Below are 12,636 nucleotides of genomic sequence, written 5' to 3'. Positions count from 1 at the left end.
ACCAGGCTGGCCTCTAGCTCAGAAATCCACCTGCCTCTACTTCCCAGAGATGTAGCCAGTTTATAGACAATGCCCTTTTAGAACAGCATCAGTTTTCCATAAGCTTTCACTTAATTACACTTATTGAAAGGAGTATGTAATTTATATAATTAAAAAGGAGATTACATGTTCCCTAATTACAAACTAGCTTCAGTGCTTGGTTGTTACTGCAGACCTTCATGGATCCATTCACACCCAATTCTCACATAGAATCCTAATTGTAAGTCACTGTAGAAATACTTGCTTTTAGTAGGGCTGTCTACACAGAGACCACAGCTGCAAGGGTACCTGTCTTTTTACCAGTGTCTTCTGCATGGGGACCCTCCACACAGGAGTACCCAACTCCCAGCAGTGTCTTTTTATGAAGATTTTACCTTGGCAGGCTTGTTGGCATCCATACTCTCTTTGAATTTCTCCTGCACAGTTGCTGCAAGCTGACAGAGCAAGGCACCATTATCCAACTTCTCCATGAAGGTTTCTGCTGTTATCTCTTTCCCTAAAATAACACAAAAGAGAATTACAAAAACATTTTCTTTCCCTAGCACAGATATCAGATTCACACTAAAGAACACACACACACACACACACACACACACACACACACACCATTTGTTCTCTTTAAGGAGAACAATGTTACATAAACAAATGATCACTGACAACTCCAACAAGAAAACCACTAAACCTCATCTAAACTACACTGTCTCATCTCTAAACTCTATGAATGTACTATTCTAGATCAAGATTCAGATTAGAGTATTACAAAAGCTAAGCTCTAAGTAGAAAATACAAACTGTTTGAGCATTGCCCTTCTGAGCACAGCCTTGAGATGGCAGTTAGGTCCAGAGCTCAGCTGTGCTCCGCCCTCCCCACAAGGACCTTCCCAGTGTCAGCACAGCTCTTAGAAGCTTATGGTCCTCAGCCATCATCTCTATCATCATCTGTTTGACTGGATCCCAGTCTGTTATTTACTTTTCTGAGATGATCCCAGACTATATTTTCTTCCTCCTTTTCCTCTTTAATTTTTAGATAGCTTTACTGAGATCTATTCCATAGCCTTTCTCATTTGACCTTTTATAAACTCTGTGCAAATATTCAGACATGTACAGTCATCATCATAATTTCAGAACATTTTAATCATATCACAAGGAATTCAGCACCCTTGAATTGACCACCAACCATGTAGATATAAATACAACTTGTGTCTTGCCATAGCTGCCACAAGGCAACTTTCCCAGGCCCTCCTCTTCTTTGCTCTGGTCCTCATTTTCAGTGATGTGGGCTGTTTATTTGTCCATTTGTTTGTTCGTTCTTGGATTCGGGGCACTTTTTTCCTGCGGTGATCTCCCAAAATTTGAAAGTCACAAATCCTGTTGATTCAAGCCATCTCTTTTGCCCATCCTATCATGGTCTGATGACTAGCATGATGACAAGAAACATAGGGATTGTTTCCTAGGTGTGGACTCACTGTCTTCACTCAGACAGACATCTTTACTGAGCACTCTTGATCCGACCTTTATCTTGCAAAACATATCTATGCAATTTATCCCAATATCCAATGGGTTCATGTGATGCTTCTGCCCATTTGTTTATTCATATGCTTCAAAACCTGCCTGTGCTTCACATACTGCCTTCATCAGACCCCTCCCAGACTTTCCACTCTTCCTGGCATGGACCTGACTTCAGTGTCCTGCTCTCTCCCTGACTGAATTCCCTCTCCCTACTCTACTTCCTGGAACTGATCTCCTCAGACTCACTTCTCCCTTCTATATAGTCATTCTCACAAATAGCTTCTGTTTGGGGCGCATATCAAACATTTCCTTCCTTTACAAATTACATGTTATGTATAATGCCCTGGTTTCCTCAATATGATATAAACCTATTGAGATGTGTCTTTTTAAATCTTCTATAGGACTAGAATGTAGCTTGATTGGTACAGTGCTTGCCCAGCATATTCAAAGCCCTGGGCCCCACATGGGGCACTACAAACAACAGGCTTGGGGCTGTACAGGCAGCAGGACTAGGTCAAGGCCTTGTGTAGAAATATATACAATTTTTAAATGAAATCTCCTACAGAGGTAAGCATTATATTATTCTTGTGATGGGAATCAGGTAAATGCAATCAACAAGCATGTGAATTAACAAAATAAAATGTCAAGAAAACCTTGACAAAACACTGGGGCTCATGCAGGTTTATTTTCTTAGGAAAAGTGCAGGGGATGCAATTCCATGTACACTTAAATGTAGTCCACAAGTCACAGAAAAACTACTGATTTACACTTACTGTATTGCATTTCTTTTTTTTTAAATCTGTTTGAAATGATGTCATGCAATGTGTGTGTGTCTGTGTGTGTGTGTGTCTGTGTGTCTGTGTGCCTGTGTGTGTGTGCGAGCGCACATGTGCCAGGTGAGTATAGAGAGGGGAAAGGAGTTGTTAGTTCTACCGTTCTCTTTTTCCCCTGCTGAGTAGCTCACTTGTCAGTGTCTGGTGAGGATAATGACTTCTTCAGGGGACAGAGCAGCAGCACAGTAAGTGCAGGTCCCAGAGGTTCTCCCATGCAGGCTGCTTTGACTTCAGAAGTGCACTGAGTTCAGCTGACTCAGAAAGGAGGATAGGAATCTTGAAACAAAAACAGCCAGCAGGAGAGACTGACTGCTGTGCTCCTAATGTCAGTCCAATGAGGAGAACGTTATCATGAAAGCAGGCATGGCACACCAATGCCAGAAACAGGTGCCTAAAATTGTCAGTTTATTGCGATTGGTTTAAATATCACGATAAACTTTACACCAAGTTCTTAACTGATTTTGTTGAATGATTCCTTTTATAAATTGCACAGATATTTTGCCTATGGAAGGAGCTCGATGTGTTAAACCCCACAGCAATTTTATGATTCTTCCTCATATTTTTAAGTGACTAGATGATTACAATAAGTTGCAAAGAATTTTTAATAATGAAAAAAAATCGTTTTCATTAAAGAGCCATCAGAAATTTGCCCAGAGTTACGCTTTTCACTTGATTTTCTTTGGATCTCACAAATGTCCATTGTCCTGTCCTCTATGAACACTTGAAAAAACTTTACACTGAACATCTGTAACCAATGAAGAATATATTAGGTGTCAGCTTTCAAGTCTGTGTATTTTATGGCTTAGAAAGGTGGGGGTTTTGGCTAAAACACAGACTGTTATATACTTTATAGTTGAAATGGACTGCCTCAAATGAAGGAAAAATGCAAGACTGAAAAGTTCTATTTTAAAAAATCTTTTATATGTAATATACTTTCCATCAAAACATTAAGTCATTAAGTATATATTTTCAATGTACTATATAATTGTAAAAAGTCAGTTATAATGGTTTTATGGAATGATTCTCTACTTCACTTGCATTCCACACATATCACTAACAGCGTTTAAGAAAAGGCAGAATATGATGCAGTTGGATTTACCCAAAACATATATCCATAAGAGCAGACTGCGAAGAATGAATTATAATTCCTTAAGTAAAATTAACATGTAATTAATGGCCTCTGCTTCACAAATCAGGTCTTCCTTATTGTGTTAGGCAACTTCACAGATCAGATTATAAAGCATACACAAGTGTATTTGGAGTCAGATCATTGCCACATTCTCAGCCCTGCCTTTCCCATATCTTACTTAGCACATCTAGACAATCAAGAATAATAGACAGGTACCACTAAAGCATCTTGGATTACCAGATACTTCGGCCCATAAGTGCCATGGGTATTTATCAACCATGGGTATCAACCTAATACTCTGATCTAGAAGTCATATAATTATTTTCTGCATCCACAATAGTGAACTCTGATTTTATATCCTTTAAGTCATGCTTGATAGCTGAGTGGTAGACAGTGACCAAGGCATCTGATTGAGTAACGCAGTAGTCACTGGTCCTTATGGCCTTTATAGTCTAAATGAACAAAATTAGCATCAACCTCAGGACTTTTAGGGAGGACTTGGATAACTAAAATCAGCATGAGTGCTCATCTTCTAAAATATGTTTGACATAGTTTCTATAAAGATTGGCTATCCATCTGTAAAATATGTTAGACTGGCACTATCTCAGGGTGGGGGCAAAGATCCATTTATCTTCTATTGGAGTGAGAATGGATGTTTGTCCCAAAAAGTTAGTAATACTGGATCCCCAAAGATAAGACTATATGTAATATTCCCATTTGACATTTAGACACAATATGTCAGGCATGTGAACACATTTGTATGTTACTTCTCACAGTGCTACAGAGGGAATGTTACTAATTACCTCTTTTTTTTTTTTTGGTTTTTCTAGACAGGGTTTCTCTGTGTAGCCCTGGATGTTTTGGAACACACTTTGTAGACCAGGCTGGCCTCGAACTCAGAAATCTGCCTGCCTCTGCCTCCTGAGTGCTGATTAAAGGCGTGTGCCACCACGCCCAGCTACTATTTACCTTTTTTTTAAAAAATCCACACAATTAGCACACAACCCTTTGACCCAGGCATTCCAGGTTCAAAGTCTATGTTCCCAGCCATTTGGCTTGACAATTTCAATATTTACTGAACATACACTGACTATTTCCTACAGCAAACCATTTTCCCAAATGAAATTATTATTGTTTTCTTTCCTTACACAGAAATGTCATAGAAGGCTTGTTAGAAAATGATAATCTTGGGACTGTGAAATGAATAGAAAGCCTGGAACATAGCTGAGAAGATTGTGCAGCCATGTTTTTATACCTCCTTTGGAACATGGCAGAAGAAAGCTGGTATAGTGTCAATGTCTGAAGATAATTTTGGTGCTACAGTAGCAAACTCTAATCCCTCTGCCCCTTCCACTTCAATTTATTTTTCATTACTAGAAGGCTCAAACATGACTCATTTTCTAGCTCAATCCAAATTCCTCAGCACTTTTGACAATGAGTTACCTTATCTCAAATTACTTAGTATTTTTGAGACTGAATTTTCAGAGTATGATATAGGAAGTGACTCATATCAGAATTCCAGACTAGGATCTATTACATGCTGACTCACAAGTCTACATCAGAGATGGCAAAGGGGTTGTGTTATAAGAACTGCTTTCAAACAACAAACACACAGACTACACTGAAGGGCAGAATCAGCAGAACATAAACCTGTGCCTATCCATATCTACACTGACAAAGCACATGGATGCCTATCAAGTTTTACACCAAGAACATGAGGATCACAGAAGATGAAACCCAATGAAAAGGTGCCCTGCAATAGGAAGAACCTCTTGTCCCAAGCTGGACAACAGCTGTATTTGATAGCACACTGGCTCCAAAAGACAGATGTTTACTTTTTTTTTTTTTTTCTGAGACAGGGTTTCTCTTTGTAACAGCCCTGGCTGTCCTAGAAGTTGCTTTGTAAACCAAGGTGACCTTGAACACAGAGATCACAGAGATCTGCCTGCCTCCATCTCCCAAGTGTTGGGACTAAAGGCATATGCTGCCACACCTGGCTTGATGTTTATTTTTAATAAAGAAAATTGCAGAAAATTTTTAGAAATAACTGAAAAACTCAAGCACATTACTCATGTTAAGTTGAAAACTGATAAATTCTTTTTTCTACACATGTAGAAGATCAGAAAACTGTAACTTGCCAGACTATCAACTATCAATGCATTTTCTAAATATAAGCGAAATCAATTTAACATAACTTAGCTTTGGGGAAAACAGAGCATAATTTCTAGGTAGATATAAACATACAACTCTTCATCTTGAAGACCTACAATGATTAAGAAGAACATCAACTCTTTTCAATGTTTAATAAGTCTTTCTTTAAAACACAGTACCAGTAAGTACAGTATCATAGATCAAAACTAATAGGTAGAGAAATTCTAATTTTTAAATTATGTAAAAGCCCAGGTGACACAAATTTTTGTTACTACATTTGTCTCACAGCCAGACCAACTCAATCCTCAGAAGTCCACTGCCAACCACTGAGCTAGATGTACGTAATTCTACATTATGGATGACTGCTGCAACCTAGCGCTATTCATTTACTAACACTCTTTATGCTCCAACCAATAATTAAAATTTTGCTCAAGATTTGCTGGCATAATCTTTTAGTGTTGCGGTACATTGTACAGACATAAACAATGACTGAGTGATAATTGGCTCTGAGTTAATAGAACCGAGTCAACAGCCTACAGTACAGACAGAACACGTGTGTTTAATGTGGATCAGACCTGGCAGTAATGGGTAACAGGAACACATTTAAGAAGCAGCCCAGCACACACTCTTACTAAAGATGGTAGACTCTTCATGGCCCAGCTCAGACTTTCCGAAGTGTTGAAAATATGCTGCTGGTCCATTGCCCCAGCTACAATTTGAAAATGTAGCAGACTTACACAGAGGACTTCCTGTAAGATGCCAAAGGGCATGTGAATGTTCCAAAACACAGAGTGACCTCCTCACAAGTCATGTTGCTTACTTCAACTAGCACATGTCCCATGGGATAGCCAGTGTAAATACACAATCTGAGGGTGACTAACATTCATTATTATATCTTCACCTCTATGACTAGAACTCTATAATGGTATTTACAATATCGCATATCACATTGGAGACATAAATGTGAATATTAATCTATAGCAAAACCTGAATTCTCCTCTCCATCAGACCATTTTTTTCGGTCTTTGGAGAACTTGAAAATAAACTGTCCTTTTAAAAAGTCCATCTCCAATTGACAGTTTATGTATAGGATCAGAAACATCCAAGTTGAATCACTGACTATCTTTTAAAAAGTACATTTTTAAGTTACTTTTAAACAAGATAACTAAAATGGCCTCATCAAAGTTCTCTGCAGGTATGACCCCATGAGAACAAGAATGTGAAAGCTTAGGATTCCAACATGGAGATTGTCACCAGGACAGTTCTATGGTATAAGCACATAGAAGCTAAGATCTGAGAGACAGCACTATTCAGTAAAATATGTGAATATTACTCAGATGGTAAAAAGATGATTTTAAAACATTTAGTTATTCTCTCTTTCTCTCTCTCTCTCTCTCTCTCTCTCTCTCTCTCTCTCTCTCTCTCTCTGTCTCTCTCTCTCTCTCTCTCTCTCTCTCTCTCTCTCTCTCTCTCTCTCTGTCACTCTGTGTGTATGTGTGTGTGTGTGTGTGTGTGTGTGCTTGTATGAGTTTATGTGTACCATGTGTGTGTGCTGCTCACAAAGGCCAAAAGAAGACAAGATATCCCCTGGAACTGGAATTATAGATGGGTGTAAGCTGCCTGATGTGAGTGCTGAGAAGCAAGCCCACATCCTCTGCTAAAGCAGTAAGTGTACTAACCCTCTGAGTGCTCCCTCCACAGTAAGGTCACATTTTCACTCTCAAAGCAAGTGCACACTGGGAGCTGCTACTACATATATGAAAGCCATCTTCCAACAAAGCCATTCATGTCTTCATTTCTCATTATTATTCAAAACATGTTTATTTTCCTATCTCTGTATGTTTTAACATTTTAAACAGTTTCAAGTGTTTAGACTCCTTTCTAAATTATAATAATCATAATGTTTCCTTGAGGTTTCCTCTGTCTACCTGGGGTGACTTCTAGTCCACTGAAAGATAATACTCAATAACTACATTTTTTTAATCCCTTTAGAAACCCTTGCCTGGAAAATTACATAAACTATAAATTTCATTCACTACAACTACTAATAAATATTTAACAAGATAATCTGCTTCTTTTAAAAACATTATCCATTATATATTTACTCTGCTTAGATATGTCTTTTGTTGACCTAAACTACCCAAACGAACGCTCCAGAATCCGATTTCTTGGAAACATAGATGTTAGGAGCTGGAAAGGATATTAAAGAACATCTCCAACTCTTTCAGTTATGGTTGAGGACATCAAGCCCAGAACAGATAGCTGAGGGACTGTGGGCATGTTTCCGACCAGTGGAACGGCCAGAAGCTGAAACCAGGTCTCCTGATGCCCAGAAAGGAGCCAGGTCTCCTGATTTCTAATCCAAGGATCTTTCCATTACACACACTGACTCTGTTCTTTGAGGCTGTATTGGCCTGCTCACACTGATCAAGCCACTTTGAGAATGATCACATTGGTTAAACAGAACACTTTGATGACCTAGTCACCCAACACTGGGTCACGCCTGTGTAATCGGGCTACACTGTACTCACCCCCATTCCTCCTGTCCTACCATCTCCATGGCCCTTTGTTGATCACACTACTGATTATAATCAGTACAATTTTTTTCAAGTCTGTGTATGATTTAGCCCCCAACAAGTCTTTTTTTTTTTTAATTAACAATTTCACTGGACTTTATAAATAGAACAGCAACTTAAATAATATTAACTAAGATCCAGGAACTATACAAAGTGCTAGAGCTTGTGTTCTCAATTTCTGTAACACAATTCCAATGACAACTTGTATCTGTAGTGGATGGCTAGGCATTAATAATAATCATTAGTTAGCCCTGGAAGGTCAAAAGCAAGGGAGGCAATAACTGCCTGTTTGATGAAGTTAACAGTGAAGTACTACCTAGTACAAGTCTCTTCATTCTTTTGGAGACAGTCCCACCCTGGGGTGGAGGACCTTGCTTGGGGGAAAGGGGTTCTGAAAACCTTTCGGAAGGGTATATTTTCTATATTGACACTTAGTAGTTTTAGTTAAACCACAAAGTTAGTCAAAATGGGGTGTTTATGATGAAGAAAAGAGCAAGTACCTCAACACAGACAAAGACTTTTAAATATACATATAAGTATAAAAGCCAGGAAGCAGAGAAAAACTGCAAGAGGCAAATGGATTCTTAGCCTCTGCTAGGTTTTAGCCAGAGGAATGCAGCACGAAGCCCCATCTTCCTAGCTAGAAAGTGAAGCCTGCAGCTTGCAGCATTGCTGCAGTAATAAAATAGTGTAGGTGCATCCTCTCTGCCCACCACAAAGTACCACTCACGCTCTGCTTGTTCCACAGTTCAACCCTACATCCTGAAAACTGTAAGGTCCTAAAGTTGTGGCTCACTCTTCTTCTCAGTGAAATCTGGTACTGGGGATGCTATGGCTAAATATATGGGGAGCCTTTAATTGTACAAAGTTGTACCCTTTATTGTTGCACTCTGATCCTTGACATTCACCAGACAAAAGAAAGGACACCATTAGCATGCAGTATCATTTTCTCAACAATGATGCTTTTCCAAAATGGATGTTTAAAAAAAATGGAATTTAATTCCAAGCTAAATTACTCCAGTCAGTCCACTTGGACAAAGCATAGGTGTTGTCCCTGAATCCCCGAATTCAGCAGCTTTGGAAGGTGTGATGTAAAAGTAGGGCAAGAAAAGACAATTTTAGAAGCAGATTTCACAGAGCCTGCAGCTTGAACCAAAGCACAGGTCAAAGTGGTCAGCTGCAAGCCCATGAGTCAGAAATAAATCAGACCAGAGCAGGAACGGTATAAGCAACTTGACCGCAGGTTTCCACATCCCAGTGCAGGATGCAGGGATATGAAACACAGCTAACATGAGAGGCACTGGGAAATTCATTTAAATTTCCACAGGCTTGAATTTCCCAGATGAAAAAATCCTAATAAAGAAGGTCTTTCTGTTCCAGGTATGGTCACATGCTTGGGAGAAGGACACTCTCAGAGGAGGTAAAATACACAAGACACTGTTATCTTTGCTCACAAAGTGATATCTTATAACCTTACCTAATAGATTGGTTAACCACAAGGCCAAGTCTTCTTTCATCGGCAGCAAATTAGCTTCATGTCTGCTGGCCAGCCACTGGCTGTACTGATGCATATCAGACAGGCCAGGTCCGCTGCGAACCTTGGGGCTCAGGGCAGTGCACATCATTTATCCACTCCTAACACCTAGTGTGGGGACAAAAGAGCAATAGACTTTTTATACAAGTTAAAATTTAAAAACTTCTACCACCACAATATTGTAATGAGCAATGAGCCTTAACCATGAACTTTTGTGATGTCAGCTCAAGTTATTAATTATTAAACCCAGGAGAAAGTATTTGCCTTATTCATGTGCCTCTCTAACTTTTAGTCAGCCACTTGGTAACAGAAACAATCAAAGGTCAAAGAGAAAATCAAACAATAAATGCTTAGCTCATGTAAAACAATGTATTTGGAAAGGGCCAGCCAGCTTCAAGGGGAAGAAACCCAGTAAAATGTAGTTAAGTAGAGATTTTAGTGTCTGATGGTGTTTAAGGCAGGGATGGCCACAGAATCTGAGTGCTGAGCACAAGCACTGACAGCATGCACACGCTCCCTAGGAAGCACATGGGGACTTCTGGCAAGACTGTTACCTAAAGGAATAAGCGCAACATGAAAGTCGCTGGTGACGGCCAAACTCATTCAAGGACACACAATTAAAACACCAAGTATTGGGTAGGAGAGGAGGGGTATTCAAAGAGTCCCCACTACCACTCCGAAAGTCACAGAAGACCAAAATTAGAAGGGAAGAGTGGCATAAGCAATTTGACTCTATGGCATCACAGTAGAGTAAGGCTAAGATCTTGTTCTTCAAATCTCAAGAACTCTTTCCACAAAGACATAGTCTGACAGAATGCATTAGTGGAAAACACTTTCTTGCAACCACTGCCTCTGGTGGCCTCTGTTACGGTTTCCCTTGCTCTGATCTTCCTTATTTTAGTTATACATTTTGAGTTTTGTTTGTAATCAGTTTAGCGTAGAACTATGTTAATGTTTTACATCTAAAATAGGAGTGGCAGAAAAAGAATTTGCTTCTCATATTAGATATCCCGTGTTAATATACAACACATTTAAATACTTAATTTGACCTTAAGCATATCACCTTTGTCTAATATTTTTTCAAGACAGAGTCTCAAGTAACCCTTGGTAGCCCCAAAATGCTATATAGCTGACAGTGGCCTCGTCCTTCTGATTCTTCTGTCCTACCTCCTGAACTCTGGGACTACAGATGTGACCCACCATACTGGCATATGGGACTCTGGAAAATAGTCCCAGAGACTTTTGCATGTTAGGCAAGCACTCTACCCATTGAGCTACATCTCCAGCCCCTCTCTGAATTATTTGTAGAACCTGATGCTATATAAGTAAAATAAATCTATTGAAGCAGTCTTTTATCTGATATAAAATTATTTCGCTTGTGTTCACAACAGTTCAATCATTTCATTTCGAGTCTATTTCACCATAGGACCTATTCTGGCTACAAATCAGTATGTGCATAAAATAACCAAAAGAAGTCCACCCAAGTGACAAAAACCACAAGACTATTTTCAACAGGCAACTCATTAGATATAACATCCTGGCTATTTCATCTAAGCACTTCAGAGTGACTAAATTACACGCTGTCTTTGGGGTTTTACTGTTTCAAACTCTGCACAGCACTCCTTTGTAGTTATTCTTATTTATTTAGGTTAATTTATTTTAAAAGTTTTCTTTTGAGTGAATGATCTATTTCTATTTTTAATGCAAAATGTGGTTATCTCCCGAATCTTGGAGCAGACTGCTGGGAGAGGTAGTAAGTACATAAAGCGCGTAGTGCCTCACCAAGGAAAGGTACACTTTCATCCCTGACACTCTCAGCTCACTCTGTGACATGACATTCTCTAAGTATCCGACCTGAAGCACTAGGAAGGTGACCGGTGTTTACTACAACTTGCCACAGGTTACAGGACCATCAACATAAGAACTACAATTTTGCTGTTGTTTATTCTCTCCCAGTTATAACAACATTGCTCACACTTTCCCTAATGTCTGTGCTTAAACATCAAAAACAAAAAACACCTGAAATATTTTCAATGCCAATTCTTTGAAAATTATGTTTATTCCTGCATAACAATACCTCTGTAGCTCATCAGGATCCTACAAGATGGCTAGCCTGTCAACACGTATGTAATCAGTCATACATCTAAGCACATGAGTCACACATTTAAATTGAAATCTTAAAAGGGTTACCTTTAAAATGTCTTCCTTCTCAAGACACAATCTCTCCCACTACTTCCCTGAAAGTGAGATATGGTCTCACAGTAACTCTACCCTCACCCTTTTGTGTGCCCTGTGACTCCCATTGATGCTTCAGAGCCCTGTGTCACTCTACAAAGGCAAGAAGACGCCTCAGGTTCTGAAGCTCATTGTCCAGCACAGAATCCATCAGGGGATCACTTACAGTGAGCCTAATGGCATGTAACAGTTCCAGGGAGGCAGAGACAACAATCCTTCCCCTCAGCATTTCTCAACAGTGGAGTTGTTATTTCCCTTGACAGTAGCACCTTTATTTCTCATGCAATCTCTCTTGTGTTTCACCAGAAATGTAACCCAAACTATCTCCTAATATGGACAGATGAATTAACTAAAAACAGCGAGGATAATTAAGCTAATTTTATTTTAAAACTCTGTACATAACCACAATTTTAGTAGAGATGGTCAGTAAGAATGGGGTCAGATTTTCCCAGAGGCTTAGTTGGTAATTCAAATACTAGAAGATTAAATAACGAAACTTTGACAAATACAGAGAGATATACAGACAGAGGTATTTTCACAGATAAGACTTCTCTAAATCCTGTCTAAACGGAAGAATGGTGGGCAACTTAATTCCTCTCCATATTTTTCTATTTTTCTCCAATTATTTTGC

The 12,636-nt window shown here is 39.2% G+C and overlaps 1 protein-coding gene across 11 annotated transcripts in view; it reads right to left on the bottom strand.

Moving 5' to 3' along the window:
- Gas2 (growth arrest specific 2) overlaps positions 1–12,636 on the bottom strand; it is a 127,719-nt gene that overhangs the window by 92,454 nt on the left and 22,629 nt on the right. For all 11 annotated transcript variants that reach the window (XM_029479603.1, XM_029479606.1, XM_029479607.1 and 8 more), the window contains 2 exons: positions 9,714–9,878; positions 414–535 (listed from right to left, as the gene is read on the bottom strand). In XM_029479603.1, the coding sequence (XP_029335463.1) occupies positions 414–535; positions 9,714–9,861 (270 nt within the window). In that variant the 5' untranslated portion in view covers positions 9,862–9,878. The remainder of the gene's footprint in view (positions 1–413; positions 536–9,713; positions 9,879–12,636) is intronic.

Source organism: Mus caroli, chromosome 7 (assembly GCF_900094665.2).
Source record: "Mus caroli chromosome 7, CAROLI_EIJ_v1.1, whole genome shotgun sequence".
NCBI lineage: Eukaryota > Metazoa > Chordata > Mammalia > Rodentia > Muridae > Mus > Mus caroli.
Note: the sequence above shows the minus strand (reverse complement) of the source record. Positions and strands in the feature narration are given on the sequence as shown.